Source organism: Macrotis lagotis, chromosome 5, assembly GCF_037893015.1.
Source record: "Macrotis lagotis isolate mMagLag1 chromosome 5, bilby.v1.9.chrom.fasta, whole genome shotgun sequence".
NCBI lineage: Eukaryota > Metazoa > Chordata > Mammalia > Peramelemorphia > Peramelidae > Macrotis > Macrotis lagotis.
In genome coordinates this window covers 186,096,407-186,123,900 of record NC_133662.1, presented here as the reverse complement: position 1 = coordinate 186,123,900, position 27,494 = coordinate 186,096,407, and the positions used below count along the sequence as shown (strand labels likewise).

At 33.6% G+C, this 27,494-nt stretch overlaps 1 protein-coding gene and 1 long non-coding RNA gene across 3 annotated transcripts in view; one reads left to right on the top strand and one right to left on the bottom strand.

Annotated features, from left to right (window-relative positions):
- The window catches only part of LOC141488188 (protein unc-93 homolog A-like), a 63,474-nt gene extending 41,094 nt beyond the window's left edge, over positions 1–22,380 (top strand). For both annotated transcript variants that reach the window (XM_074188037.1, XM_074188038.1), the window contains 5 exons: positions 3,117–3,242; positions 6,096–6,310; positions 14,904–15,039; positions 17,303–17,434; positions 18,491–22,380. In XM_074188037.1, coding sequence (XP_074044138.1) covers positions 3,117–3,242; positions 6,096–6,310; positions 14,904–15,039; positions 17,303–17,434; positions 18,491–18,753 — 872 coding nt within the window. In that variant the 3' untranslated portion in view covers positions 18,754–22,380. The remainder of the gene's footprint in view (positions 1–3,116; positions 3,243–6,095; positions 6,311–14,903; positions 15,040–17,302; positions 17,435–18,490) is intronic.
- LOC141488189 (uncharacterized) overlaps positions 1–27,292 on the bottom strand; it is a 50,106-nt gene extending 22,814 nt beyond the window's left edge. The window contains exons 1-2 of the long non-coding RNA XR_012468608.1: positions 27,057–27,292; positions 22,777–22,831 (exon numbers count right to left, since the gene is read on the bottom strand). This is a non-coding gene — a long non-coding RNA (uncharacterized LOC141488189). The remainder of the gene's footprint in view (positions 1–22,776; positions 22,832–27,056) is intronic.
- Positions 27,293–27,494: the final 202 nt, after the last annotated feature.

Sequence of the window (27,494 nt, the reverse complement as noted above, 5' to 3'; positions counted from 1 at the left end):
TAGTATTAAGGATGTGAAAGATTTTCTATTCTGCTCAAACCACAGTTGGGGCATTGAGTTTATTCTGGGGTGCCATGTTTTAAAGAGAATATTTATCATCTGAGATGTAGGCAAATAGAAGGACTTTGAGTTAAAGTCATATGAGTATCAAGCAAAAGAACTAGGAGTGTTCCTTTCTAGGGAAGAGTTTTTAGGGAATTGGCACATTGGAAGAGGGATTATGCTTTTTTAAAAAATCATTGGAAATGGGGGAAGCACTGGGAGGAATGGACAGAAGTTGATAAATGACTAAGACTTAATATAAAGGAAAATTCTTAGCTGTATCAAAATGTATATATATATATATATATATGTATATATATATCCAAGTTATATATCTAAAATGTTGATGGAATGCCTAAGAATTAGTGTGTTTGGTCTTTGGAGGTTGGATAATCAGTTCTCAAGTATGTTGTAAGGTAAAAAGTCTTGCTAAGTCATTTAAACTGTCTGTCATTTGTTACTGTTATTGTTGATAATGAACAAAAAGATGAGGAGAGATTGTACAGATGTTATGAATGTAATTTAGCAAAAGTGGATTTGGCATAGATATATCCATATGGTGAGACAAAAGTCAAGAATGGATCTTTAGGAGCTGAGAATTAGAACATGGCCAATAAAGGACTAAGATGCATTTGATGCTAAAAAAGAATATCACTTTAAGAGACTTCAGTAGTTATAAGGTTCTAGGAACTCTAAAGGTTTTTATGCTTGAGCTCTCATTATTTTTGCATTTTCACATTTCCCCAATATATTTTTTAGCCTATTAGCATATTATTTATCCTTTCCTAAGTAAAATTATATTAACATGAATATAAATTACATAAACAAAACTAATGATTTAAAATAAAACATTGAATCATTCTTTTTTGAAAGAATTTTGTAAGAGGAGTAGTTTCAGAGAAAAGATAATGATTTAAATTTTGAAAATATTGAGTTTGAAATGATGATGAAACATATTCAGGTGAATATGTCCATTAAACAATGAATGATGAGGGGCAGAGGTTCAGAAGAGACATTAAAGTTTTTGTTGTTTAATGGTCTTTTAATCTTATCCAACTCTTCAAAATCTTATTTGGGATTTTCTTGGCTAAGATATGAAAGTGGTTTGCCTTTTTTTCTACCCCAGCTCAATTTAAAGATGAGGAAAATATGATTGAGTGACTTGCCAGGGTCACATAGCTATTAAGTGTCTGATGCCAAACTTGTACAAAGATGAGTCTTCCTGACTCCAGGCTGGGTATTCTATCCACTGCAGTGAATGATGAGGGACTTGGACTCAGAAAAGAGATCAAAGTTAGATACATTCATTCTGGAACTATTTTTCACACAGATGATAATTGAACTAGTAAGAGTTGAGAGCAACAAGAAAGGTTCCTTAACGATTAGAAGGTAGAGGGTAGACTATCAGGGGATACACATGTTTGGCAGTGAGAAGAATAATAAAGAAGAAAATAAAGAGCAATCAGATAGAATAAGCAGGAGGGAACAGCATTACAAAAGCTAAGACATAGACTTAAGAGAAAAAGATAGTCAACTGTTAAAAGTTCAGAAGTCAAGGACAGATGATGACTAGAAAAGACAATTAAATTTAACAATTAAAAGATTGCTATTAACTTCAGTGCAAGTATGCTTCTTTAGTAACTGTAAGATCCTAAGCTAGATTCTAAATGGTTGAAAACTAAGTTAGTTTAAAACAGTAGAGGCTGTAAGAGTTCACTATAATAGGTGGAAGGAAATCTTGCCAAGAGAGAATCCTCTTGAGTATCTCTACTAGGTTCCCAACTAAAGGCTTGCAAAGTTTTTTGCAAATATTATCTCATTTTTATCATCACAACCACCCTGGGAGATAGTTGCTATTATCGCTGATATTTTTTATTTATATGGAAACTGAAGCAATCAGAGGTTAAATGATCTACCTAAAGTCATACAGATACTAAATATTTAAGGTCAGATCCTGACTCCAAATCCATTACTTTAACAATTGTGACATAAATCTGCTCAAATAACATCCTAAAAATTTATTTACAATTCTTTTTAAAATCTTATGAAGAAAATTATAACTGGAATCATTAAGCAAAATAAATTTCTGAACTTTTTGGAAAGTAATCATAGAAGTAAAACCAGAAGGGACCTTAAAATCTCCCTTATCCCTTTAAAAACAGATGAATATATTGAGCCCTGAAAAGATTAAATAAATTTATTGAGGTATAAGGTAAGAAATACCATAACCAAAATTCAAATTCAGATTCTCTGACTCCATATCCAGTGTTATTTACTTTGTTTTGTTTGTAGTGCTAGATTCAATAGACACACTAGATATGTATGAAGAAACTTTCAAAGTTAGGAAATATGAAGCTAAAAATAGAAGTCATATTGACAATTGATTAGAGATGTCCAGCTGAATGCCACCATTTTCCAACCATTTATTTGCCTGCTGGCTGTGTCCACATTCAATCACAACATTGGAGCCTGTGATCTTGGTCTTGAAATGCACAAAAGTTGTACTATAACTCAAGTCCATTCATTTTACAGATAAGAAAACTGAGGTCTAGAGAATTTGAGTTTTCCCTACCTTCCACTAATTAGCTAGGGAATATATAAGATTGAAACTCCACCCTGCAATGCAACCCCATACTCTGCTTTTACCACCAAATTGCCTCTTGGAAACCCAGAAGAATCTTTGGCAGAAGACATTTGAGAAGAAAAAACTCTAGAAAGGTTTATGATGATGAGGCTCTTCCAATATAGGTAAGCTGGTCCTCAGTTTTATCAGATGTCCCATATTTGAAGCTTTAGAAGAAGATACAAGAGTTTACAGTTGGTTGGCATAGCTTTTGAGGATACAGAGTTATTTCAAAACCATGCTGAGGCATCAGAAGAGAGCACCAGTGACAATCTGGTCATTGATTTTTAAGTATAAATGATTTGAGAAAACTTCCTAAATTTTGGTTTCAAGGGGTTGCACAGGGCCATAATCTATCAGTGCTGGATTCCAGAGATTTATTCCAATTTATTATTTAAAATCAGTGGTACGGCATGCAGTATTCTAATGTATTTATATATTTATTTTACAGGAGAAATTCCAGAAAGCCAATTGACACACTGTGGAGCAAGTGAATGTTTTACAATGAACGTATCTACAAACAGCACTAGGCGTCCAACAAATGAGTTAATCTACACCTTGCTGGGTATCTATACTGGTATGTGTCTAGAGTAAATACCAACTAATTATCAATAATAAGGAAACTATGGGCTTCCTTTTTCTTGTTTTTACCCCCACCAAAAAAGAGCGCTTCCCAAATTAAACAATGTCTCTTCTAGAAGAGATCTAATAAATATTTGAGTAACTGGTTTATTTGGCAGGTCTTTCTCATATCAAGTTAGATATATCAGTTACACATTTTCTAGTGTATTGGCAAAGCTAAGCCTAATGATTTATTGCTGACATAAATAGGGGCAAAAAGTCCAGTGAACCAAAGCTGCCAGAGTTGGTGGTGTTCTCTCTGTAGCCCAAGAAGAAGCTCATATATAATGCCAATAGTTCATGGAATTTCAGTCCAGTAGCATTTGGTGGATGAGCCTATTTCCTTCTGTGTTCTGAAGTAGCTTTCTCTTCAGATCACAATCTCAGACTCTTGTTCACTAAAAGTATTTAATCATTTGTCTCTTAGAGAATTGCTCTGTAAATACCTGCTTGCCAGTTAGTGTTCACAAGGTCCAGATCCAGAGAATTATTCTAAGCAATTCACTGTTGAGGGGTTGGGAATTGCTGATAAAAGCCACCTAGCAGAAAGTACTTACATAGACTTTTGTTGAAGTCCCATTTGTGTCTGAGACTACAAGGTGCAACAAGATATAATAAATCTCACAATCAGAAACCAGAAACCAAGTTTCATTTCTATGCATAATTCAAACATATAAGCTAATTCATCACTCATCCTAAGATCTAGTTCTAAGCTTAGTAAATTCTCTAATAGAAACACAGTCAAGGATAAATGATGTAAACAAAAAATTAAGGTCATATTTTCCTGATCTCTTTGCTTTACAGTTGAAGCCTTTATACCATTCCTTTGTGTTCTAGACTAGTTCATCTAAAGAAAAGGTTATATATCAGTGCTTCTGAAATGTTTTCTGTCAAAGATTCTTTAAGAGGCAATATAGTACAACAGTAAAAACAGAGGATTGAGGCTGCAGGATTGAGTTACAATCTTACCTCTTCCCTACCTAGTAGTGGAAGTTAGGGAAATTCCAAATTCTCTAGACCTCAGTTTTCTCAAAAGCAAAATGAATGAATTGATAATCTTGGCAGTACCTTGCAGTTCTAAAGCTTTGATTCTAGGATTTCTAAAGTCTCTTCCAGCCCTTCGTACACAATGAATTTTTGTGTTTTTCTGTTGTCCTCCTTTGTTGAATTACAGTGAGTTCATTTTTAACTCTACCAATTACTGACAGAGACTCATCCCATTTTTTTCCTTCAATATAAATGAATCCTTGTGACTTTGTTCTTGCTTGATGAGCAAAGTCCCAATTATGACAACTTCTCTGATGGCTGCTTCTGGTCTACTTTATAGACAACAAAAAATCTTGGGTAACCGTAGAACACAAATTGGCTTAGATTAGAAAAATCCAGTTTATCTATTGACTTTTCAAGTCTAAAAATACAAAATAGAAGTCATACACATAAAATATAAAACAGCTATTATTGCATTAATTTGAGCCATCAACTTTCCTAAAGATACACATATTTATGTTAAAAAGTCATACTAAAAAATGACACAGTGAATTAGGAAATAGAAAAATAAAGTGTATGATACCATGAGAAAAAAAAAATCAGACCCCCTGAAACCTTGTATTTAAATGAATGTCTCTTTCATGGACCCATTTGTTTTAAAAAGGCGTATAATGAATGTTCTAATTGTCATCTCTCCTGAGTTGCTTTGGGAACTAAACTTTACCTAGAAGCCAGACATGTCTGGGACTCCATACATTTATATGTAACATCATTGAACACCTTTATCTATTTCTCATTTCCTCTCCTTTTAAAGAGAATTCTTCAACATCCTAGAAAGCAATTTTGAAACTAAAGATACTAATAACATTATGGAACCAGGGGAAGACAATTTTATCCTAATAATATTTATGTAAAGAGAAATCAGTTAATATATTTGATTTAGAAATGTACTGTAATAATTAGAAATCTATGAGATAAAACAGTGTCAATGACTTGGGGATATGGATGAAAGGAATTTTTTCATACCATAATACTTTTGAATTATAAAGATGAGAGATCATTGAAATGACAGTGAGCATAATCTCTTAAGACTGCCAATTAATCTTCAGTAAGATGCTATTCTAATTCATTTGTACCAAGAAATTAAAATGACATTTAGAAGGACATGAAATAGGGACAGGTGGTAAAAATATATTTTGTGATGGAAAACTCACTGACTTGTTCAAGCACAAGAAACAAAAACTAGGAATGAATGAAAACTACTCTAAATGAAACAGTGTTTAAAAATGTTGATTCCCCAGAGATCAACACTGAGACTGGGCATATTGAATTTTATAAGTTTTCTAGAAGAGGCTATAATCAATGAAATGTAATTTTTAGTTATCTGAAAACTTTGATACCCTGGCTTTTTCAAGTAGTGAAATATAAAAACAATTTGGACAAATTAGAAAAAAATATTTAAATTTTAAGTGTGAAAAAGCCAAAGTAAATATTTCAGTATAAATAAGAATAAGCTAAAGAAAAACAATCTCATGGATTCCTGGAATATTAGAGATGGAAGAGTCATTACAAATTATGTAACCCAATTTTTCCCTCAAGCATAAACAAACTGTCTTTATAATCTCTTCAATGAATTTATATTTCTCCACTCTAAGACCTTTGGTATTGGGGAACTTATTAGAAGCTCCCTTGCAAAGTGCCATTCAGATTGGTATGCATTTTCCAAAATAGATGGATCCAATATTCTATGACAGGCAAAATACATATCAAAAAGTCATTTTTAAATCACCCTTTTCATATTAGATTCCTTTTGTCTCCATAGGAAGTGGTATCTTGGCAGTATTACTAGTAGCTGTATTTCTTGAGCAGATTCCAAATGAGCAACTGGAAAATGCAGAAGAAAGGGAAAAGTCATCTATTTGGTCCAATTTCCTGGCAACCTTCCGGCATCTTAAAGATAAACGGCAATGTCTCCTCATTCCACTGACAATGTATAGTGGATTTGAGCAAGGATTCCTTTCTGGTGATTATACAAAGGTATGAGAGAAAATGAAACTCCCATGTATAATTAATGATAGTGTTTGTGCACCATTTCTACCAATGACTTCAATGGATTCTGCTGAGAGATAGGACAGACACGGGGCAATTATGAGTCCTCATTGTGTTTTCTTCTAATATTAAATGAGAAACTAAACTGTGATTGAGTGGTTTGCTAAGGTATTTGACTTTGTCTTGAAGAATATTCAATGAATTTACCAAATAGAGGAGGATTTTATTGTAGATGACTAGGTCTTCCACATGCATGATCAATTTTGTCCTGACTGAATCAAGATTTAAGCCTTGTTATCAGAACCTCCTGAATTAGAAGCATATTTACTCTAAAGATATTGACCTGAATATCCATATTAAAAATAAGTGGATGAAGAATGTTTATTGAAAGACTATAATAAGCAGTTGAACAAAAGACATATCGATTTGGTCCATCAATATATGGAGCTTGGACAAATATTATGCCTGGACTGCACCCAGAGTTGAATAGGAAAAGGAAAACATCCTAGGTTTCTTTGGGGAAATTGAGAGATGTTTTCAGTGATTCTGAGTTAATTCTTGAATAACATTCCATCTCATCGACAACAGTAAGAATAAAAGCTAATATTTACCTGAAGATTTGCAAAGCACTTTACAAATTTGACTTAATTTCACCTTCACAAGTCTATAAGGTAAGAGTTACTTTTTCCTTCATTTTATAGTTGAAGAAATTGAAGAAGACAGAGTTTTAAGTGACTTAGCCCATTATCACAGAACTAGTAGGGATCTGAGACGGTATTAGAATGCAAGTCTTCTTGACTTCAGGAACAATATTCTATAGTATTAAGTTGATGAAATATGATTGTGAGTCATGAAATACCACTATCTCTGAAGAATAAAAATTGAGGATCATGCAAATGACAATAGAAAGGTGGGCATAAATACAATCCAACACATTATCAGTCAATAATATACACATGTGTTTGATAGAAAAAATAAATATGATCAGAGGGTTAAGTGGCCCATGGGTTCTACTAGTATCCATGCAATATCAAGAGACCTAGAAAAGCACACCTCTTTGTTTCCCATCCCTCCCTTGGCATTTTGGTTGGCTGGCATTTTATGCATTTATGGAAAGACATGGACAAGAGTTATACAAGATGAGAAGCAGTTGATGGATTGTAAGCCATATGGAGTATAAAAGTCACAAGATCACAGATCCATCAAAGTGTTTAACTATCAATGGAAGGAAAAAGCTTTAGACTTGTTCTATTTCAGTGAAGAAACCAAAATGAAAACTAATGAGAGAAACCTGCAGAAGACAGATTTAGGCTAGATGTAAGGAAAAGCCTCCCAATAAATAGAATTATACAAAAGTGGAATGGGATGAATTGTCAAGTGGTACATTCCCTCTTACCAAGGAAAGTTGTAAAAGGAATTTTTTTTTGAAATAAAAGTTAGATTAAATAGCTTCTAAGATCCCATCTAGCTCATATAGTTTATGATTTTGACTAAAAAAGAGCCCTTTCCAATAAACATGGATTTCATTAATTATAGACTGTTTTATGATAATGAATATATCATTTTTCATCTTTGGATCCCTAGCATATAATATGGAGCCTTGAAAATAGTAGGCATTTTATAATTGTTTAATTGAATTGAATGGATTTCCACTTCTTGACTGAAAGGGAAAAGCTTATATATGACCTGTCTTTAGAAAAAATGGTGTTAAGGTACATTAATAATATTATTAGTAGGCCATCTCTTATTTAATACTCATTACTTCGTATTGATTGTTCTCAACAAATGGTCACATATCTATTTCACAATATTAGATAAGGTAGAAATTTTAATGGTTAAAAAATATAATTTATCTTATAGTAACAAATTAAAAAGAACTTATCTTCCATTAAATTATATGTTACAGTGGTTATTGCATATGTAGCACTGGAATCAGTGTGAATCAGTCTAGTTACAAATTCAAAACTGACTCTAGACAAAGCTAATTTGCTTTTTTACTTTGCCATCCTTTTGTAACTGCTTCTGCACCTTCAATTTCCTTTTTTGCACTTGATGATCAGCAGAACACAATTATTTGGGACTAATAAAAATGTCATCATGGCTTGAATAAATACAGAATTGGGGGCGCCCATTTTCCATTGACTAGATTAGCCTCCCAATGTGTTCAACAATATAAATAAAACTTAAGATTTCTTTTATTCTGTAATCATATATATATATATATATATATATATATATATATATATATATATACTATATATGTATAGACTGTATAATTATTTCCACCAAAGAAGAGTGACTTACCCAATAAAGTTGGAGAAAAGTGAATTAAATTTAACTTAAATTAAGTGAACATTTAGAAAATGATCACTAGTTACATGGATTTCAAAGATGAAATTTGACAAGGTTCATGACTATAATAACAATCTATTGGAGGAGATTGGCATTTTGGATATATAATTACAATAAAAATAAGACACCAAAAATGAAAAAGAGAGATCTAGATAAGAGTTCTCGAAAGCAATATAGTTAGGGGGTCAAGTCCAGTCTTCCTCCTTGATTTTGTATTGATAAGAAACAAGATTGATTTTTACATTTTTTTTGGCAAGGCAATGGGGTTAAGTGATTGACCCAAGATCACACAGCTAGATAATTATTAAGTATCTGAGGTCAAATTTGAGCTCAGGTCCTCCTGATTCCAGGGCTGGTACTCTACCCACTGCCCCACCTAGCTGCCCCCAGATTTTCAAAGACAATAAAATTTTATTTTAAAAATATAAAAACCTTTCCTTATTTACCTGCTATACAATGACAAGCAACAGACCATAGATCACTTGCCCCTTCATACCCTAGACACAGTACTGTTAAAATTTCAGAAAGGAGATAATACTTTCATCTGGGGAGATTTTAGAAGCAATTCAAGAAGAGGGAAACAGTTTATCTGAACTTGAAGAAGGAGTTGAACAAGTAGAGGAATGTAAAGGACAGTTTATATTTTAGAGATACAGAGTAAAATTTGATTTTGCTGTGTCTAATGCTGAATCTCATCTGTAACCATGGAAGCTTCAGTCAATTAATTTATAAATGGAATGAATCAGCAATATAATACCTCAAAGTTACAGATATATGGCATCTATTTATTTCAAAAAGATATCCTAAACACAGCTAGTGACACAGATAAAAGGACAATTTTAGATGAAAGGGTCATCCTTGCTTATTCATCCCACAACCAATTATAGCAGAAGGTTGTTACCAGATGTCATGGTAAACTCTCTCTCACTCACACACACACACACACACACACACACACACACACACACAAAACTTTTAGCATAGAAATCCATAAACTCACAAATGTATTTTATTAGTCTTGTTTTCCTTCTTGAAGAATACCTTAATTTATGAAGACTGGAATAAAACATCCAGTACCTAAGCTATCTTAAGACTGAAATGTGCTTCCATAGGAGATGTCAAGTCTTAAAGCCTGCTTACCTCAGAGTCCTCTAGATAGGCAGTGCTTCTTGTGTTTGTCTGGTATCCAACCTGAAATGGGTAAGAACCCGGGATGTGGCATGCGAGGATGCAGAGGAGAAAGAGATATGCCTCATCTCTGATTGTGAAGGGTTGAGCATACTTAGTGTATTCACCAAATGTATGCACTCAACCCTTCACAATCAGAGGTGAGACTCAGCTCTGCCTCCTCTGCCGCTCCCTCACTTCATGTCACTTGTATGTGCCTAGGTATTTCCCTTGAATAAAGGAATTAGTCAGTTCCTTCCAGGATAGCTCATCTGGTCCTATTAGGCTTCCCTCCTTCCTAAAAGTAAAATTGGGATTATTTCAACTAGAAAATTTGCAATGTGAGGTACATAAAGGGTATGGGTGGACCTTTGGATTACTTCTAAGAAGATGGGATTCGGTCTCTTTTACCTTTATTATTAATAAGCCTTTTTTTCTCTTCTGTCCCTACCCCTATCTTAGGTCCCAATACTGTTAATTAATTAATTAAAAGTTAGAGATGACAATTTTAGTGTTTTCATTTTAATTAGGTAAAACAAAATGTTTCTCAGAAGAATAAAATTATAGAAATAAAACTTATATCAAAGACAGGTTTGATTTAAACTTTTCTCCTCTCCCAACATCAGGAAATCTAAGCTAATGGGGACAAGATAGATGTGGTTGGTAAAAATGAAGAGTGAAACAGAGATTCTGGAGATTGTTATCTGACTCTCCTTAGGGGTTAATCCATTGTCCCACTTCCTACCCATTCTAGAGAAGGGCTGACAAAAGATTGCTGATATTCCTAAAGGCTTTTTTTTTGGTTTGTTTTTTCAAGGCAGCAGGGTTATGTGGCTTGCCCAGAATCACACAGCTAAATAACCATTGAATGTCTGAGGCTGGATTTGAATTCAGGTTCTCCTGACTCCAGGGCTGGTGCTCTATCCATTTTGCCACCTAGTTACCTCCCCATAGACTTTTACTAAGGTTTATAAAGAATTTTGCATGCATTACTGAGAGACTAGAGGAATATTGTAGATATAATTTAACCAAGTTTTATAAAAATGTTTGACTAAGTCTCTCATTCTCCTATGCAAATGATGGAAGGATACAAGTTATAAAGAATAAAATTAGGTGAATTTGGAACTGAATGGCTTTGCTTAAAGGACAGCCATTACTAGTCAACTTCAGCTTTAAAAAAGAACTGTGGAGTACGGGGGGGGGGGGCGGGGAGGAAATGGAAGTGATGGGTATGTGTGTGTGGTGGTGGGGTCTTTTCATGGCTTAAACAGTTTAGTATTTTTATCAAGGATTTGGAAAAAAAGGTCATGCTTGTCAAATTGCACATGACTCACAACTCAGCAGGATCCTGGATATCTTGAATAAATAATGGAGTCAGGATTCAAAAAGATCTTGATCAACTAAAACAATGGACTGAATCAAATGAGATGAAATTTAATATGGATATTCACCTAGGAAGCACAAAAGAGATAGTAATGAGCCTATAGTCGGGAAGACCTAAATTCAAATCTAGCCTAAAGCTCTTACTAGTTGGTTTGCCTATCTCCTTGTCTGTAAAATGGGAATAATAACACCTACCTCCTAAAATTATTGTGAAGATCAAATGAGATATTTGCACAGTGCTGAAATAACTCCTTCCTGGCACATAATGGTGCTATTTAGCTATTATCATTATCATCATTATTAGTCTAAAAGCAATAAAAAAAAGTTTTAGGTTATTTTAAGCTCAGCAAAGGCAAAATTGTCAGTCAAGGAAGCTCGAGTCTTGACCTGAACTGAGAGAAATGGAGAGGTCCCATTTCTACTTCCCTAGTCAATTCAATTTGTGTTTGTTAAGTAGAAGAGAAGAATGAAAATGGAGAAAAATCTGTTAGATTTAGATATCAAGAAATCATTAACAACATTAAAGAGATTTCAGTTGATCTTTGGAGTGGGATGTCATCTTAAAAGAGCATAGATAAGAGTGCGGATAGCTTTTTCTTAGATTTTAGAGATATAGGGCAGTAGCTGAAGGAATCAAATGAAAATTGTTTTTGAGTGTGGCAGAGATTTCAATATATTTTGACACTAGGGAAGGACAAAAAGGAAAGATAAAAAGCTTTAGATTAGAAAAAGGGAGCATGAACAGAGTTCATTAGAGGAAATGGAAAGGGATAGGATTCAAGGACAAAGGCAGGAGACATTGATCTCTCTTCCACTGACATTGGAACCAAGAAGAGAGATTGGAAGAAAATGTTGAGATTTGAAGAACAGAAGGAAAATAGAGAATGTCTGCTGTATGGTTACAAGTTTCTTAATAAAGTATGAGGAAAGACTCTTTGCTAAGCATGTTGAGAAAGGAAGAAAGGGAGTAGATAGATTGAGAAGAAAAGCGATTTGGAAGAGATGCAGTCAATCAAGGAAGAGGAAAGATCATCATGAAGCAGTAAGTGATTTTAGAGTCCATCTAATTCTCACAACTATGTAGTTTAGATACTATGGGTAATATCTCGACTATCTATCTTATTTTCAGGTCTGACATAGTTAAGTGACATGCCTATACAGTGAATATTTTAAATATACAAGACAGAAAATAAACCCAAGTGTCTCCTGATTCCAAAACAGAATCCTTTTTTTAATAAAGCCCAAACACATTACTTATTCCAAAATCAATGATAACCAACTTATGTGTGTCAACTTTTGATCTAGATCTCATATTTTATTTTTTAATCCACATTAAAATAATTTGCTTTTCTTATTTTGGGTCCCTATTGGGTTTGGGAGTTATAGAAAATAAGCAAATATGCCTGCTTAGTTGCAAAGAAAAGTAATAACAACAAAAAACACCAACCCTGGAATTAAATTTTAGAAAGTAAGTTTTGAAGAAACTAGAAGGATCACCAAATTAATCTTGTTTTAGGTTATTGTTCAAAATCGAAATAGTCATAGAACACTAGACCTTTGTAATATCTACCAATCAAGTATGAATTTAGTCATGGTCTAACAAGTCATCATTGTTTATCATTCCCTCAGGTCCATTGTTCAGATACTACCTTGATTTTATTCCCTTGGCTGAGATTAAATTGTAAATGTAAAGTCTTTCTATTTTTTAAATAAGAGAAAGTGGGTTGGAACATATACCAAGGAACTTGAGTACCCACCCATTTATTTAATTTAATTTTGTTATTTATTTTAATTTTTCCCTCAATTACATGTAAACAAAATTGTTAACATTCTTTTAAAAAAAATTTGAGTTGCGAATTCTTTTACTCCTTCAACTTTCTTCCTTCTTGAAAAGGCAAGCAATTTGATTGAGATTAAACAAGGGCAATCAAGCAAAGTATTTTTGCATTAGTCATGTTGCAAAAGAAAACACAGAGCTCTCCTTGTAAAAGGGAAATAAGACAAATACATTTCAATCAATTCTCAGATTTCCTTTGGAGGTGAATAGAATTTTTTTTGTAGTAAGTCATTTGGAATTGACTTGGATCATTATATTGCTGAGAATTGCGTGAGTTATTCATAGTTGATCACATTACTGTTTACAATGTTCTCTTGGTTCTGATCATTTCACTTTGCAACAGTTCTTGTAAATTTTCCCAGCTTTTTCTGGAAACATCCTACTTGCCATTTCTCATAGTCCATTAGTATTTCATCACAATTATGTACTACAACTTGTTCAGGCATTCCTCAATTGGTGGACATCTATCTCAGTTTTCAGTTCTTTGCCATCTTAAAAAGAACTGTTATAAATATTTTTATACATATATCTATTTCCTTTTTCCTTTGATCTCTTTGTGATATGCACTATAAGTAGTGGTATCTTTGGGTCAAAAGGTTTGTACAGTTTTGCATCCCTTTGGAAATAGTTGCAAATTGCTCTCCAGAATCACTGAATCATTTATAACTCTACCAATAGTGTTTGTGTCTCTATGTTTCCACATCCCCTCCGACATTTATTTTTCTTTTCTGTCAAATAAGTTAATCTAATAGGTGTGGGGTGGTACTTCAGCACAGTTTTAATTTGAATTTCTCTAATTACTAATGATTTAAAGCATTTTTAATATAACTATAGATAACTTTGATTTCTTTAACTGAAAAGTCCTGTGTATCTCATTTGATCATTTTTCAATTGGGGAATGACTTGTATTCTTACAAATTTGACTCTTTCAAGTCACTTAACCACTGCTTGCCTCAATTTCCTTAACTGTAAAATGGATACAATTAAAGCACTTATCTCATAGGATTGTTATGAGGATCAAATGATTTAATATTTCTTTGTTTTGTTTTTTTTTGTTTTTGCAAGGCAATAGGGTTAAGTGACTTGCCCAAGGTCACACAGCTAGGTAATTATTAAGTAACTGAGGCTGAATGTGAACTCAGGTCCTCCTGACTCCAGGGTTGGTGCCACCTGGCTGATCATGATTTAATATTTCTGAAGTGTTTACCAGCACTTAGTAGGCACTTGCTAAATTCTTGTTCCCTTCTTTCCTTTCCTCAGTAATGAAGGATGTACATAATGATTGGTTCCTTCAATCATCTTATAACCTAGTTCCTGAAGAAAATGAGGTGGATATATTCATCAGAGGAGGACTGTTTTAAATTTTATCAATGAAGCCTAAATTCAATTCATTTTTCTTTGCATCCAAATTTCTCATGCAAAAATTAGCATTGTCTTTGGGATACAAGGAGTTAAGTGGTGAAACATGGTTTCAGGCTAAATTGATAAGCCATCTTCCAAAAAGCAGAATGAATTAGAGCATGATTTAGAATTCCTCCTGAAAAAAATTGATTTTCCAAACTATGACAATTAACAAACAATGAAATGACTAGAACTGGCCTTGGAACCAAGATCTGGATTCAAATCCCACCTCAGACACATCCCTGGATAAATCACTTAACCCCTCTGGGCTCTAGGTAGCTCTCTAGGACTGTAGTTATGGAGAAAGGGCTAATCTACACTGGTGGAGTTTCCATCTTGAAGTTTCTTGTAGCCATGAAATCACAGGTTCATCCCCTATCCATTAGGAAGAACAATCATGAGTGCAAACATCATTTTAACATTTGCCTCTTTTTCCTTTAGTCATATGTCACCTGTGCTCTGGGGATACAATATGTTGGTTATGTGATGATCTGCTTTTCGGCCACCAATTCCATCAGCTCTATGCTGTTTGGAAAGCTCTCCCAGTATACTGGCAGAATAGCTTTGTTTGCATTAGGTATGTAATAATTAACTTTTTTCTTTGATAGTGGTAACAAGAAGTTGCTGTCTTTTATATCTGGAGATGATTCTTCTGACCCATTAAGCAGCATGGTAGGAGAAAAAGTCCTGGTCATAGATTTGAAGGTCAATAATTTAGATTCTTGCTAAACCCTTTTCCTTAATGCAGATGGAAAGAAGTTACTTCCTTTCTCTTTTCTCTGGAATTTACTATACACAAGGATCCCTATAACAACATATTGTTTTAGAAAATAACATATTAGCATTATCTATGTTCTATTATGTGTGTAAATAAATATGCACACATATATAGATACACACATATGTCTATATGCATAGACATGTGTGTGTGTGTGTGTGTGTGTATGTTTGTTGAAGGTTTACAAATTGCATTTTAATCTGGTTCCTCCTCCTTATGGGCTACATGGTTTATGGTCTGTAAGTGTGACCCTCTTAATTCTTTGACCTCCAAGGACCCATCCAACTCTAAATCCTTGGTAAATATTTTACAGGTGTGTTATTTAGAAAGCATTTTATATATATACATATAAATTTATGTTATTTATTATATCAAAATAATCTATTCTGTTATTCTATATGAAATTATACTTTAAATTTTATAATATACTTTACATATTTCAATTTTTCATTCCTTGGAGAAGAACTCAGAGCTGCTCAAGTTCTTTCACCTGATACACATTATGGTTAACAGAATGCATTTATCAGATGGTGGATGAGGGTTGGGGAGAACAGCTTGTGAGAAGGCAAGGGAAGTGAAGAAAAGGAAAAAGAAAGAAAGAGTAGGGAAGAGAAAGAAAGGAATAAGGGAAGGAGAAAAGAAAGGAAAGGGAATATCAGTAAGCATTTATAATGTTTATTATGTACCTGATACTATGCTAAGTGCTTTTTACAAATATTATCTCAGATCAGAGAAAAATCAAAATTAATCAAATAATGTGAATGATATACAATTATGGGGATATGCTATAAGACCCCACTAAATTGAGGAAAAACCTAAAGTGAACTTGGGAAAACATTTAGCAGGGAAGGACCTTTAAAGACTACCTAGTCAAATCCTCTTATTTCCCAGATAAAGAAATTGAAGCCTAGGAGGTGAAGTGACTTATCAGAAGTCACAGACAGTAAGTAGTAGAGCAAGGATTTTTAACAAAGGTAGTTTTCTTGCTTTAACTCCAAAGCCTATTTGCACATCAATATGGAAATTAGAAGACTAACAATGGAAAAGACTCATTATTAAACATCATATTTTAGATTATTATAAGTCCATTCAGTGCTACCATACCTACAGATGTTTGTAGGCTTCCTTCTCAACCTGTTTTTATGCTAGCATGCTTTCTCTACTGATCTTCTAAGGCTTCAAATGTCATAGAGTTTATTATTTCAATTAACAAGGGCAGGGGAGAATAGAGCTCAATATGAATAATAATAAGCAAGTATTTGAACTGTGATGTTGGAAACAGATATCCAACGAAAATTTGAAGGAATTGAGGATTGAAGGAATCCTGCATTAAGACATGTAGGCAGGCACTTTCCTAGTCCAAAGATATGCATTTTGAAGAAAAACAGAAAATGCCTAATGATTCAGAAATCATGGTATTGTAATCTTGCAGAGTTACAATTTTCAGAAAGATTATAAAGCAGCACAATGTAGTAGCAAGAGCTTTCAATTTAGACAGCTTTTCTGGGTCCCTAATAGTTAATTCATCTTTCCCCCCCCACTCCTTTATTCCTACTACTGGCAACTGTCCTAGGTCTTAAAATTGCAGACTATACCACCCCTGCTGAGCTCTCTTATTGGGTCTGATTCTTAGTCTTTGGTTGTCTCAGGCTCAAGGTTCCCCTATTTTGACATTTTCAGTTCAGTCTTCAAAATCAGTGAACCAAACAAAGTCAATCAGCAAGTAGCTAATAATTTGTAACTATGTGCCAGACCCTATTCTAAGTACTAGGGGTACAAAGAAAGGTAGAAACAAAAATTTAAAAAAAATCTTTGGAAATTAAAGTAGACTTAGAAACTCTAAGGTAGATTTGTTTTGATCAATATTTCTGCCCCCTAGTAGTATCTATGCTTTGAAAGGTTGTCAATTTAAACTCAGTGAAGTGATGCACACTGATTTGCTCATTAATCAAAGGAAAAGTGGACAAAGAAAATAGAGAAGGAAAGAAATCCTGTTCTTTAACTGATTTTTAAGGGTTTTTGGTTTCCCTTTTATAGTTTCCTTTTCTCTTTAAACTCATAGGAGCAGTGATACACCTTTCCTGCATCATCTCCCTTCTGCTGTGGAAACCTCACCCTGGTCAAATGGCTGTATTCTTTGTATTTCCTGCCCTCTGGGGCATGGCAGATGCTATTTTACAGACACAAACAAATGGTAAGTAGCATTCTCTAGCTTCTTCACCTTCAGGCCATAAAGGATGTGGAGAGTTCCAAGAGAGAAGGGCCCAATTGAGAAATCTAACAATGATTCCATCAGCGATCATTTACTGAATGTCTTCCATGATAGTATGGGGAGATAACATGGGAATAATCACAACCAAAGAGGAAAGTTTATAAGAATTATAAGAGTCTTATCAGTCAATTTTGATGGTCTCAAGATACATATAAGAAATCAGGTAATATTTTTAGTGCCTCCCTTTTCATGGAACTGATCTCATAATTCTCCTGATGTTTGTACTGTCAACTGACCTGTTTCTATCTGAGTTAGATGATGGATAAGTTTTTGCTTTCAAAGCAAGTTTAAAGCTTTTAGCCTTAATAGCTATGTGTTACCATCAGTGAAATGACTTTCTTCTTGATTTCTCATAAGTAAAAACATATATTTATTTCCTTTGTCCTAAATTAGCAGCTAGCACTGCTAGCAATCTTCTAAGGAAAATTAGAACTTATTTTAAGAATATGACTTTTTGAAGGATAGCATAATATAATATATATGTATACCTAAAAATTAAAACTGTTACTAGAATCAAAGACCAGAGTGCTGGGTCATAAAGCATATGGAAAGATTTAGAGATAAAGATTATGATTAGATAAAGGAAATTCAGGATTCTTAAACCTGGAATTAGAACATGTGTAGATGATTCTTGAATTTACCCATTGTAATGAATGGATTGATGTTGCTAAATATTATTATTGCTTGTTTTGTTTGTCCTTTCTTTTGAAATATATTTGAACCAGATAATAGTGAGTTAATAACCGCATACTATTATTTTTCATACATAGAGAAACTGAGGAAAAAATAACTTGAACATGTAACGGTAATTTGTTTTAGCTGTAGTACCAAAATGGAAGATTTATTTAAAAACACACATGTATTTTGATGGGGATATTTGGAGAACAGTGACATATGATTCCTAATCTCAGAAATAATAACAAAATCACTTGGATTCAGGACAAATTTAATCATTCCTTTCTTTCTTTTTCCTTGCAGCAATCTATGGAGTTTTATTTGTGAAGAATAAGGAGGCGGCTTTTGCCAATTACCGCCTTTGGGAGTCTCTCGGATTTGTCATTGCTTTTGGATACAGCACATTTTTGTGTGTCAGCACCAAGCTATATATAGTGCTTGGGGTACTGATTTTGTCAGGGGTGACCTATGGGATTGTTGAGTACCTGGAACGTGGAAAACCACCTGAGACAGTTGCTGAGAAAAAACAAGGTCAGACAGAAGTAGTTAATGAAACACATTTTTAAAAACAACAAGGTGCTTGAAGAGATACAATAAGGCATTAGAATAGTTTTCTCTATAGAAGTACCAAAGTATTAAATTGTTTTCTCAGAAGAACTTTAGCACTGATCACATCAATGTATCTGTGACATCATGGATATCAGTATTTTCTCCCTCCATTGGTGCAGATCACAGACCATCCAGGTTTTTTTGTTGTTGTTGCTTTTAAAAATATGTTTCATTAACTACTTGTCTGACTTTCTTTTCCTTGCAGCAATCTATGGAGTTTTATTTGTGAAGAATAAGGAGGCTGCTTTTGCCATTTACTGCCTCTGTGACTCTGAGGAAATCTTTTAAACATTCAGTGGTCTTATTTCCCTTCTCTATAAAATGTAGATAATAATACCTTTATTATATGCCTCCTAGGGTAGATATGAGGAGTAAAATGAGATGTCTGTAAAATGCTATGTAAATATTAAAATATTTTAAAATAGGTATGTATATATATACATATATACATACACACGTATGTGTGTAAAGGAAAAGAACAGCTCGAGCAGCAATACATCACTAGAAATTTCTAATTACTGATGAAATAGTGAATCCTAATAATAATTTTAAAAAAAGAATTTTTCATATTCAGTTCTCTTCTTACTATAAATACAACACTCTTTTCATCAAACCATGAATCCTTAATACCCAGTTCATAAAGACTGCTAAATTAGGATCTAGACTAGAGCTAGCCTTTGAGCTACCCAGACTCAAATAAATATTTTCACCAACATGGATTCTTTCTTTAAAAAATATTTTCTTGTCCAATTACATGTAAAATAATTTTAATCTTCATTTTAACAATTTTTGAATTTTACATTTTCTCCTTCCCTCTCTCCCTCCTTCCTCCAACACCATTCATTGAAAAGACTAGCGATTTGATAGAAGCGTGCAGTCATAGAAAATATATTTCCATATTAATAATGTTGTTAAAGAAAAAGACAAAAAATGAAGAAATAAAGTAAAGAATATTATTATTTTCACCTGCATTCAGATTCCATCTGTTCTATTTTCATCATAAGTCCCTTCAAATTTCCTTTCTATTGTTGAGAATAGCTCAGTCACAGTTAAATATCACATAATATGGTTATTACTGTGTACAGTTATCCTGGTTCTGCTCGTTTCACTTGGCATTAGTTTATATAAGTCTTTCCAGGTTTTTCTGAAAGTATCCTGCTCATCATTTCTTATAGTGCAGTAGTATTCCATCATAATCATATTCCACAATTTATTTAGTCATTCTGCCATTGATGGGCATCACCTCAATTTCCAATTCTTTACCAAAATAAAAAATTGCTATAAATATTTTTGTACAAGTAGGTCCTCTTGCATTTTCCTTTTTAAAAAATAATTTTTCGGGGGATACAGACCTATTAGTAGTATTGCCAGGTCCAAAGGGCATGCACAGCTTTATATTCCTTTGGTCATAGTTCCAAAATTTCTCTCTCCAGAATGATTGGACCACTTCACAATTCATCAATAATGCATTTGTGTCCCAATTATCCTACATCCAATATTAGCCAATCTGATAGATGTGAGGTGGCAACTTAACATTAGTTTAATTTGCTTTTCTCTAGTCAATAGAGATTAAAATATTTATATAGGACTACAAATAGTTTTGATTTCTTTGTCTGAAAAAAATGTCTCTTCACATCCTCTGGACATTTGACTACTAGTGAATAACTTGTATTCTTATAAATTTGACTCAGTTCTTAAATGAGGTCTTTGTCAAAGAAACTTGCTGTAGCATTCCTCACCCCCCACCCCTTAAGAAAGTCTATGCTTTCCTCTTTATATTGATTGGATTGGTTTTGTTTATTCAAAATCTTTTAAATTTAAGGTAATCAAATTGCTCATTTTACATCCTGTGATGCTCTCCAGCTCTCGTTTGGCCACAAATTCCTTGTTTATTCATAAATATTACAGGTAAACTATTCTATGTTCCCCTTTAAATCATATGCTCATTTTGATCTGATATTGTTATGCAATATGAAATAACACAGATACTTTTAAGGCTCTATCTTCTTTATGTGGCTCAATGGATAGTCCTGAGTTTGGAGTGTGAAGTCATCAAAAACTGAGTTCAGACACTGACTAGTTATGTGACCCTGGGCAACTCACTTAATCTCCCTGTGCCTCAGTTTCCTCAACTGTAAAATGAAGATCATAAAACACCTACCTCCCACAGTTGTGAGTGAAATAAAACAAATGAAAATTTAAAATTAAATAATATTTGTAATATACAGAATAATACCTGGCATATAATAAATGCATATTTCCTCCCCTCCTTTTCTGGACCTCCATATCTATAAAGTTCTTTCTCATTCTAAAGTCTATGAGATAGTATAGTATGTCCTTCTCTGAGTTAGTTTCTTTTCTCAAGATCTGTACCTACTGTCCTCAGAATTTCTTAATAAGTATCACATAGTACATTTGTTAAAAGTGTTTAGTTTTATGTCTGGCATATCGTAGATACTATATAAATGCTTATTCTCTTGCCTCCTCTTTCCCCCTTTCTAGTTTATTGAACAGATCTTGCTACCTTTTAATTTTAGATACTTTTGCTTCAGTTTTGTCTACTACCTAAACTCTGGTAAGTTTAAATGAAATTTCTTAAAAAAACAATAGGTCAAACATGTACTTAACTAAATATTTTAGAAGAAGAGTGGTCTTATAATTTTTTTGTGATGTTAAGGATATATCATATGTGTGTATGTCCATGTGTATACACTGTTTAGGGAAGTAGAAATGAGAAAGTTGACTGTGGCATCTCAGTATACACACACCTTTAGATTGATGGATAGATAGATAATAGATAGATAGATACATGCATACATACATACATATAAAGCTATAAGAGAAATTGGTTTTCCCCATCTTGTCTGGGTTGGAAATTCAGAAATTACTCCTGTTCTAATCCATTTTCAATCTGGGCTGGCTTGTCCCTCCTTAGACAACTTGGTGAATTCCTCTTTCCTGGTGACTTACCATATTAGTGCTGAGTTAAATATATAGACACTCAATCAGAACAATCCAGTTTGACTCAGAACTTCCAGGCTTAAGAAATCTGGCAGGTTCAACCTCCCAGGAGACTGGGATTGAAGGCATGTACCAGAATATCTGAGTAAGGGATTGTTACTTTTTGGAATCCTTATGGTTGCTGAATCGATACATCCTTTAACAATATGATGCTAAGCAAAGCACTTCACTCCCGTGTGTCTCAGTTTTTCAACTCTGACAAAAGGGGGTTTAAGAAATTGATTGTTAAGGTTCTTCAAATCACCATCAGCTTCATAAGCTCTAATGTGACCTATCAGATCCTTGAATTAATAGAAATTTTTTATTGGAAATGCTCAACATATACAACTATGTACTAGCAGTTATGTAAGAGAGGATATGGGTAAAAAAATACTTCACTGAATCTCTTTAAGTTTATTTTTCAAGGGTATTTATACAGAAAAAGATAAATTGGGAATTGAGGCAAATTTAGGTCCTTGAAATTCACTTCCTTAGCTACACAAAATTTAGACCAAAACTTTTAAATTTCTTTTCCTTGAATTATCTGAATTACTCTAAATTTTATTCATTTTATGGATTACAGTCCCTCGAACATCCATTGGGCTTGCAAAAATAAAGAGACCAAACAAAGAAGAAAGAATTATAAAGCTTGACCATGGAAAGAAGAATCATTTTGATCCCACTGTAGAGAATCATTGTGCCTTGGTTTTTATAAAATTGGTTTTGTTTTGTTTTGTTTCATAAATTGTTGGAACTGAATATGTCTTTCCTATCTTTGTTTTTTATAGTGGATAAGTCATGCAAATTTTTTTAATCAGATAATTATTTTTTAAATGTCAAAAATGTAATAATTCTGGTTTGTTTTCTTTTTAGATCTTGGTGTTATTTCAATAATGATTAGACAGTAGATGGTATAGCAGATAGCGATATGGACATAGAATAAGGAAGATCTGTATACAAATCATTCCTCATGTACTTACTAGTTATGTGATTCTGAAGACATGTCTTAACCTCTCTCAACTTCAGTTTCCTCATCTGTAAAAATGGAAATAATAACTCAATGTTGTTGTAAGGGTTAAATGATCTGGAATTTGTGATGCATTTTTAAACCTTGAACCTCTATGTAAAGGCTACTTACTATTATGAAAAATAATAATTTGATTTTTCCATTATCTACCATGATATATTTATAAGTATGAATTTAATTTTTAGAAATCAATAGATTCATGGCACCCAAAATTGCACATATCCTTTGCCATTATGCCGGACTTGTGAAGAAATCTCTTACATCTTTGCACATTACAATCAATAGATCTGATTTACAATCCTACCTTTTCCCTTCTTAATACCTTAAAAAGCACCCAAGTGTATACCATATTGTCTTTAAAGAGATGATATTCACTGTTGTTATGCATTTGCCTTTTTAGTTGTCATTCATAACTATAAGTAGTGAGACACATTTCTCCAGCAATAAGCAAAAAAGAATAAAGAAGTAGAAAGATTATCCCTATTGCATTGTTGTTTATCCCTCAAGGCTCTGAGAATTCTTTCAACCCTTTGAGCAGTGAGGACAGGGAAAACAACTATGATCTGTTTATTCACTCTGACAGTTCATCAAAGATGGGAAAAATTGTTATGGCAGTTCTAGCATGCTGATGTGCTTCATTCAAGATACAAAATGTTGCCTTCTAAAAATAAATCTTTGCCTGTTAAATTATTAAAGGGGATTTGTCGGAATCAGCAGACTCCAAAAAATTGGATTGTTTTTAAATGCCTGCTGCTTTAACCTATGTTCACTGGGACCATTAACCAAAGCTTGCCTTCCTCAGGAACTTTCTTCTGTCCCCATCCTTCAGGGCAGGATTCAGTCTTTCACAGTTCAGTTCCTTGTCCATCCAAAAGAATAAGGAAGACAAGTAGACTTGAGAGCAGGACTATTTTAGGTTTACTTTCATTTTCCTTTTACAAGATTGTCTCCTCTGCCCACAGTAACATTAACTACTGGCATCTAGTTTCCATGGTGATTTGACAAAATACATGGACTATTTTCTGGATGTTTACATACAAAAAACTGTATAAGGTCAATTTATTAATCTAAAGATAATCTACTCACTCATTTGTCTCCAAAATATTATTGAGTGCCCATGTATAAGTTATCTTCCACAGGAAATTAATTAATTTGTAACTGTCCTCCCAAATCTTCATTTTGATGGATTTTCACCTGAATTTTGTCTTCCATTTTATTTTAAAAGACAATGGCTTTCCTAACCTCAGTTGAAATAGGATCAGGAGTCAGACTTCTCTCCCTCCCAACCTGCCATGATACATTTTTTAAAATTTAGTTTTTTGGGGGTGGGGAGAAAAGGAGGTCCCCTTTCTCTCCTTTGTTTGGTTTCTTTTTTTGGTTACAAATTGTCTCAAGTTGTAGAGCTTCCCCACCCCCCCCAGTCAAATCTACACACTTTTCATTTGGTTAAGTCTTGCAGAGCTAGAAGAACTATTATAATTTCTAAGTCTTAGTAAAGGCCCTTCCATATTTCCTTTCCCAATTTTTCCCTTTGACTCTCAGGGGTATTTATCTTAATTTGACATGGATCCCAAGAGGACTCACATTAGCTTTTTTTCTCAATCTTATAATGAGGTATTTAAACCTCATTTCAAAATCATTTAAGTCAAAATATTCAATTTTATTACACAATATATACTCCACATTTTTGCCAAACTAGACAACTTGCTGTTCCTCCTTCACAACATTCTATTTCCTATTCATATGTCTTTGTCCAAGCTGTCCTTCACATTTGTAACATTCTGTCTTTACCTCTGCCTTCCAGAATTCCTAATTTCCTGAAAGGTTCAAGAGTCAGGTCCTTTACAAGATCTACCCCATTACTATTACTTTTTAGTGCTCTGTGTCCCCTCCATTAATCTTTATTTATTTTCTATTTACTCATGTGTTCATGTTGTCTTTTCCAACTTGCACCCCCCCAACACAATTTAAGGTTCTTGAATATATAGGATAGTTTTGTCTTTCTGTGTGCAGCACCTTAGTTCAAGCCACATAGTGGCCACTTAGTAAATGTTCAAAAAATTTCATGTGTTCATTTTGATGGTATATAGGGCAGAATCTAACCTAGAATGTAGGTCTCCTGACTTTAACCAGCGGTTTTATTTTTTAGTATCCATAGCTTGGGGCATAGGGCATGAATAAGAAAAGGAAGTAACTTTCCTTGTCTTCCTTGCATGATTGGTTGACATAATTATTATGATTTTATTTTGAATTCACTGAAAGCAATTGAACTTTAGATCTAGAAAAAAATTCTACTATATTGAAATATATAGGGATTACTTGTTTTAATCAGATGTTTAGAATTGCAGAATTTCAGAGTCTGAAGCTACTTCTAGTCCAACTCCGACCTGAAAAAAGAATAACTACTCTAATACACCCCAAAAGTGGTCATCTAGACTTTACCTGAAGAGGAAGAACTTGCTATCTCTGGAAATCCCATTTTATTTTGTGATATCTCTAATCATTAGGAAGTTTCTCCTTATATTAAGCCCAAATTTACCACTTTTTAACTTCCATCCCTGCTTTTATTTATATCCTCTGGGACCAAACATTTGCCTGTGATGAAGAGAAAAGGAATAAATGACATCCTTATCCAATTTGTAGATGACACAAAGCTAAGTGGAATCACTAACCCATTTAAGATGCATAATGATTTTGACAGGCTAGAAAATCAGGTGGAATCTCACATGAAAAAAATCGAACCTCTCTTTCCTCTGACAGCTTTTCAAGTATTTGAAGATAGCTGTTCTGTTTCCAAGTCTTTTCTCTGTATTAAACATCATCACTTTCTCCAATTGATTGTGATATAGCATGGACTCCAGGCTATTTACCATTTTGCTTATCCTCTGCTATTTATCAATGTCCTTTCTAAAATGAAATGTCCAGAATTGAACATAATATTCCCGAGGTGGTCTGACCAAGGCAGAGAAGAGCACGACTATCACCTCTTTCTTCTTGGAAATAATGCCTCTCAATGTAGTCTAAAAATGAACTGGCTATTTTGGCTGCCCTTTCACATTATTGAAGAATCACTAGGTCAGGCAGTGGATAAAGTATTGAGTCTAGAGTCAGGAAGGCTCATCTTCCGGAGTTTAAATCTCATCTCAGATACTCACCAGTTATGTGAACCTAGGCAAGTCACTTATCATTGTTTGTCTGTTTTCTCATGTGTGAAATGAAGTAGAGAAGGAAATGGAAAGCTTCTCCAGTACCTTTGCTAAGAAAATCCCACATGAGGTCATGAAAAGTCAGATACAAGTAAAATGACTAAATAACAACAACAGCCTCAACAAATCATATTATAGACTCATATTGAATTCTGATTGACTAAAATTCCATGCTATTTTTAAAATGACGAACTATTTACCAGTCATTTATACATCTCTCCCTCTCCTTTCAATTGTGATGTATGTTGCTAGAATTCAAATGTAACTCAAAAAGTGTTTCTTATTTCTATTTATTAAATCTCATCAATTAGGTTCAACCTAATTTTCTTGTCTGTCAAATTCTTTATGGACTTATGCAGCATGTTAGTAATCCCTTTTAACTTTGCATCAACTACAAATTTTATAGGAATGTTATTTGTCCCCTTTTCCAAACCATTAGTAAAAAGTTAAACAAAGTCAGGCATCAATTCTTGGGGCACTCTACTAGAGACATTCCTCCAACTTGACCTGGGGTCATTAATAGCCACTCTTTAGGTCAGGTCTGTTCTAAATATAGCTAACTGTACTATTGATTAGATCATGGCTTTATGTTTTCTACAATATTGGTTTCTTATCTCTTTAGAGAGATTTACAAGAAAGACAGAACATTGGGTGGGAAAGGTTGACTGCAAGTCTTCAGCAGAGTTGACTAGTTGCTACAACAAGGGCTAGGTCCAAAACATTAAAGAGATTTTCTGAATGATCCAATTTTACTTTTCAGCAGGCTGATTTTTGCCTTGAGAAAAGTTATAAACAACAGAACACATTACCAATTGGGTAAAGAAAAATTTAACTACACAATAACAAAGATCAAGAAATAAATCCCATTGACAGATTCATTGCTACCAGTTGAACATTAGTTGTGGAGTAATATTAAATGCATTTTAAAACTAATTTGTTTTGATTAATAAATATTATTTGCTCTCCTTCTTGGAATCAACAAGATCTAAATTCAAATATGGCCTCAGACATTCATTAGCTTTGTTACCTTGGACAGGTCACTTAACCACTGGAGAAAGAAATGGCCAACCCCTTCAGTATCTTTATCAGGAAAGTCCATGCACAATAAGGTCCACAGGTTCATGAAGAGTCAGACAAGTAACAACAAACTGAGAATAAGAGAATAATTTGCCTGAGATTAATTGGCTAATGGCTTTTTGAACTCATCTTTTCTGATTCCATGCTCAGGATTCTGTCTACTGTTGCCTCAGAAATGTTGACCATTATGATGCCTATGATTCAGTGTCTAAATGACCATCTGGAGACAGGTTTCCCATTCCTGTTCCCATTCCTGTCAATCTGGTTTGAAAGCATTTATTGTCAACCATCTACTTAGAAACAATTATTATATTAACATAACTGCCATCAACTGAACTTGTGAATATTTATAGATCTTAGTTTTCTAAAATCTTGCTTTTATTTTGAG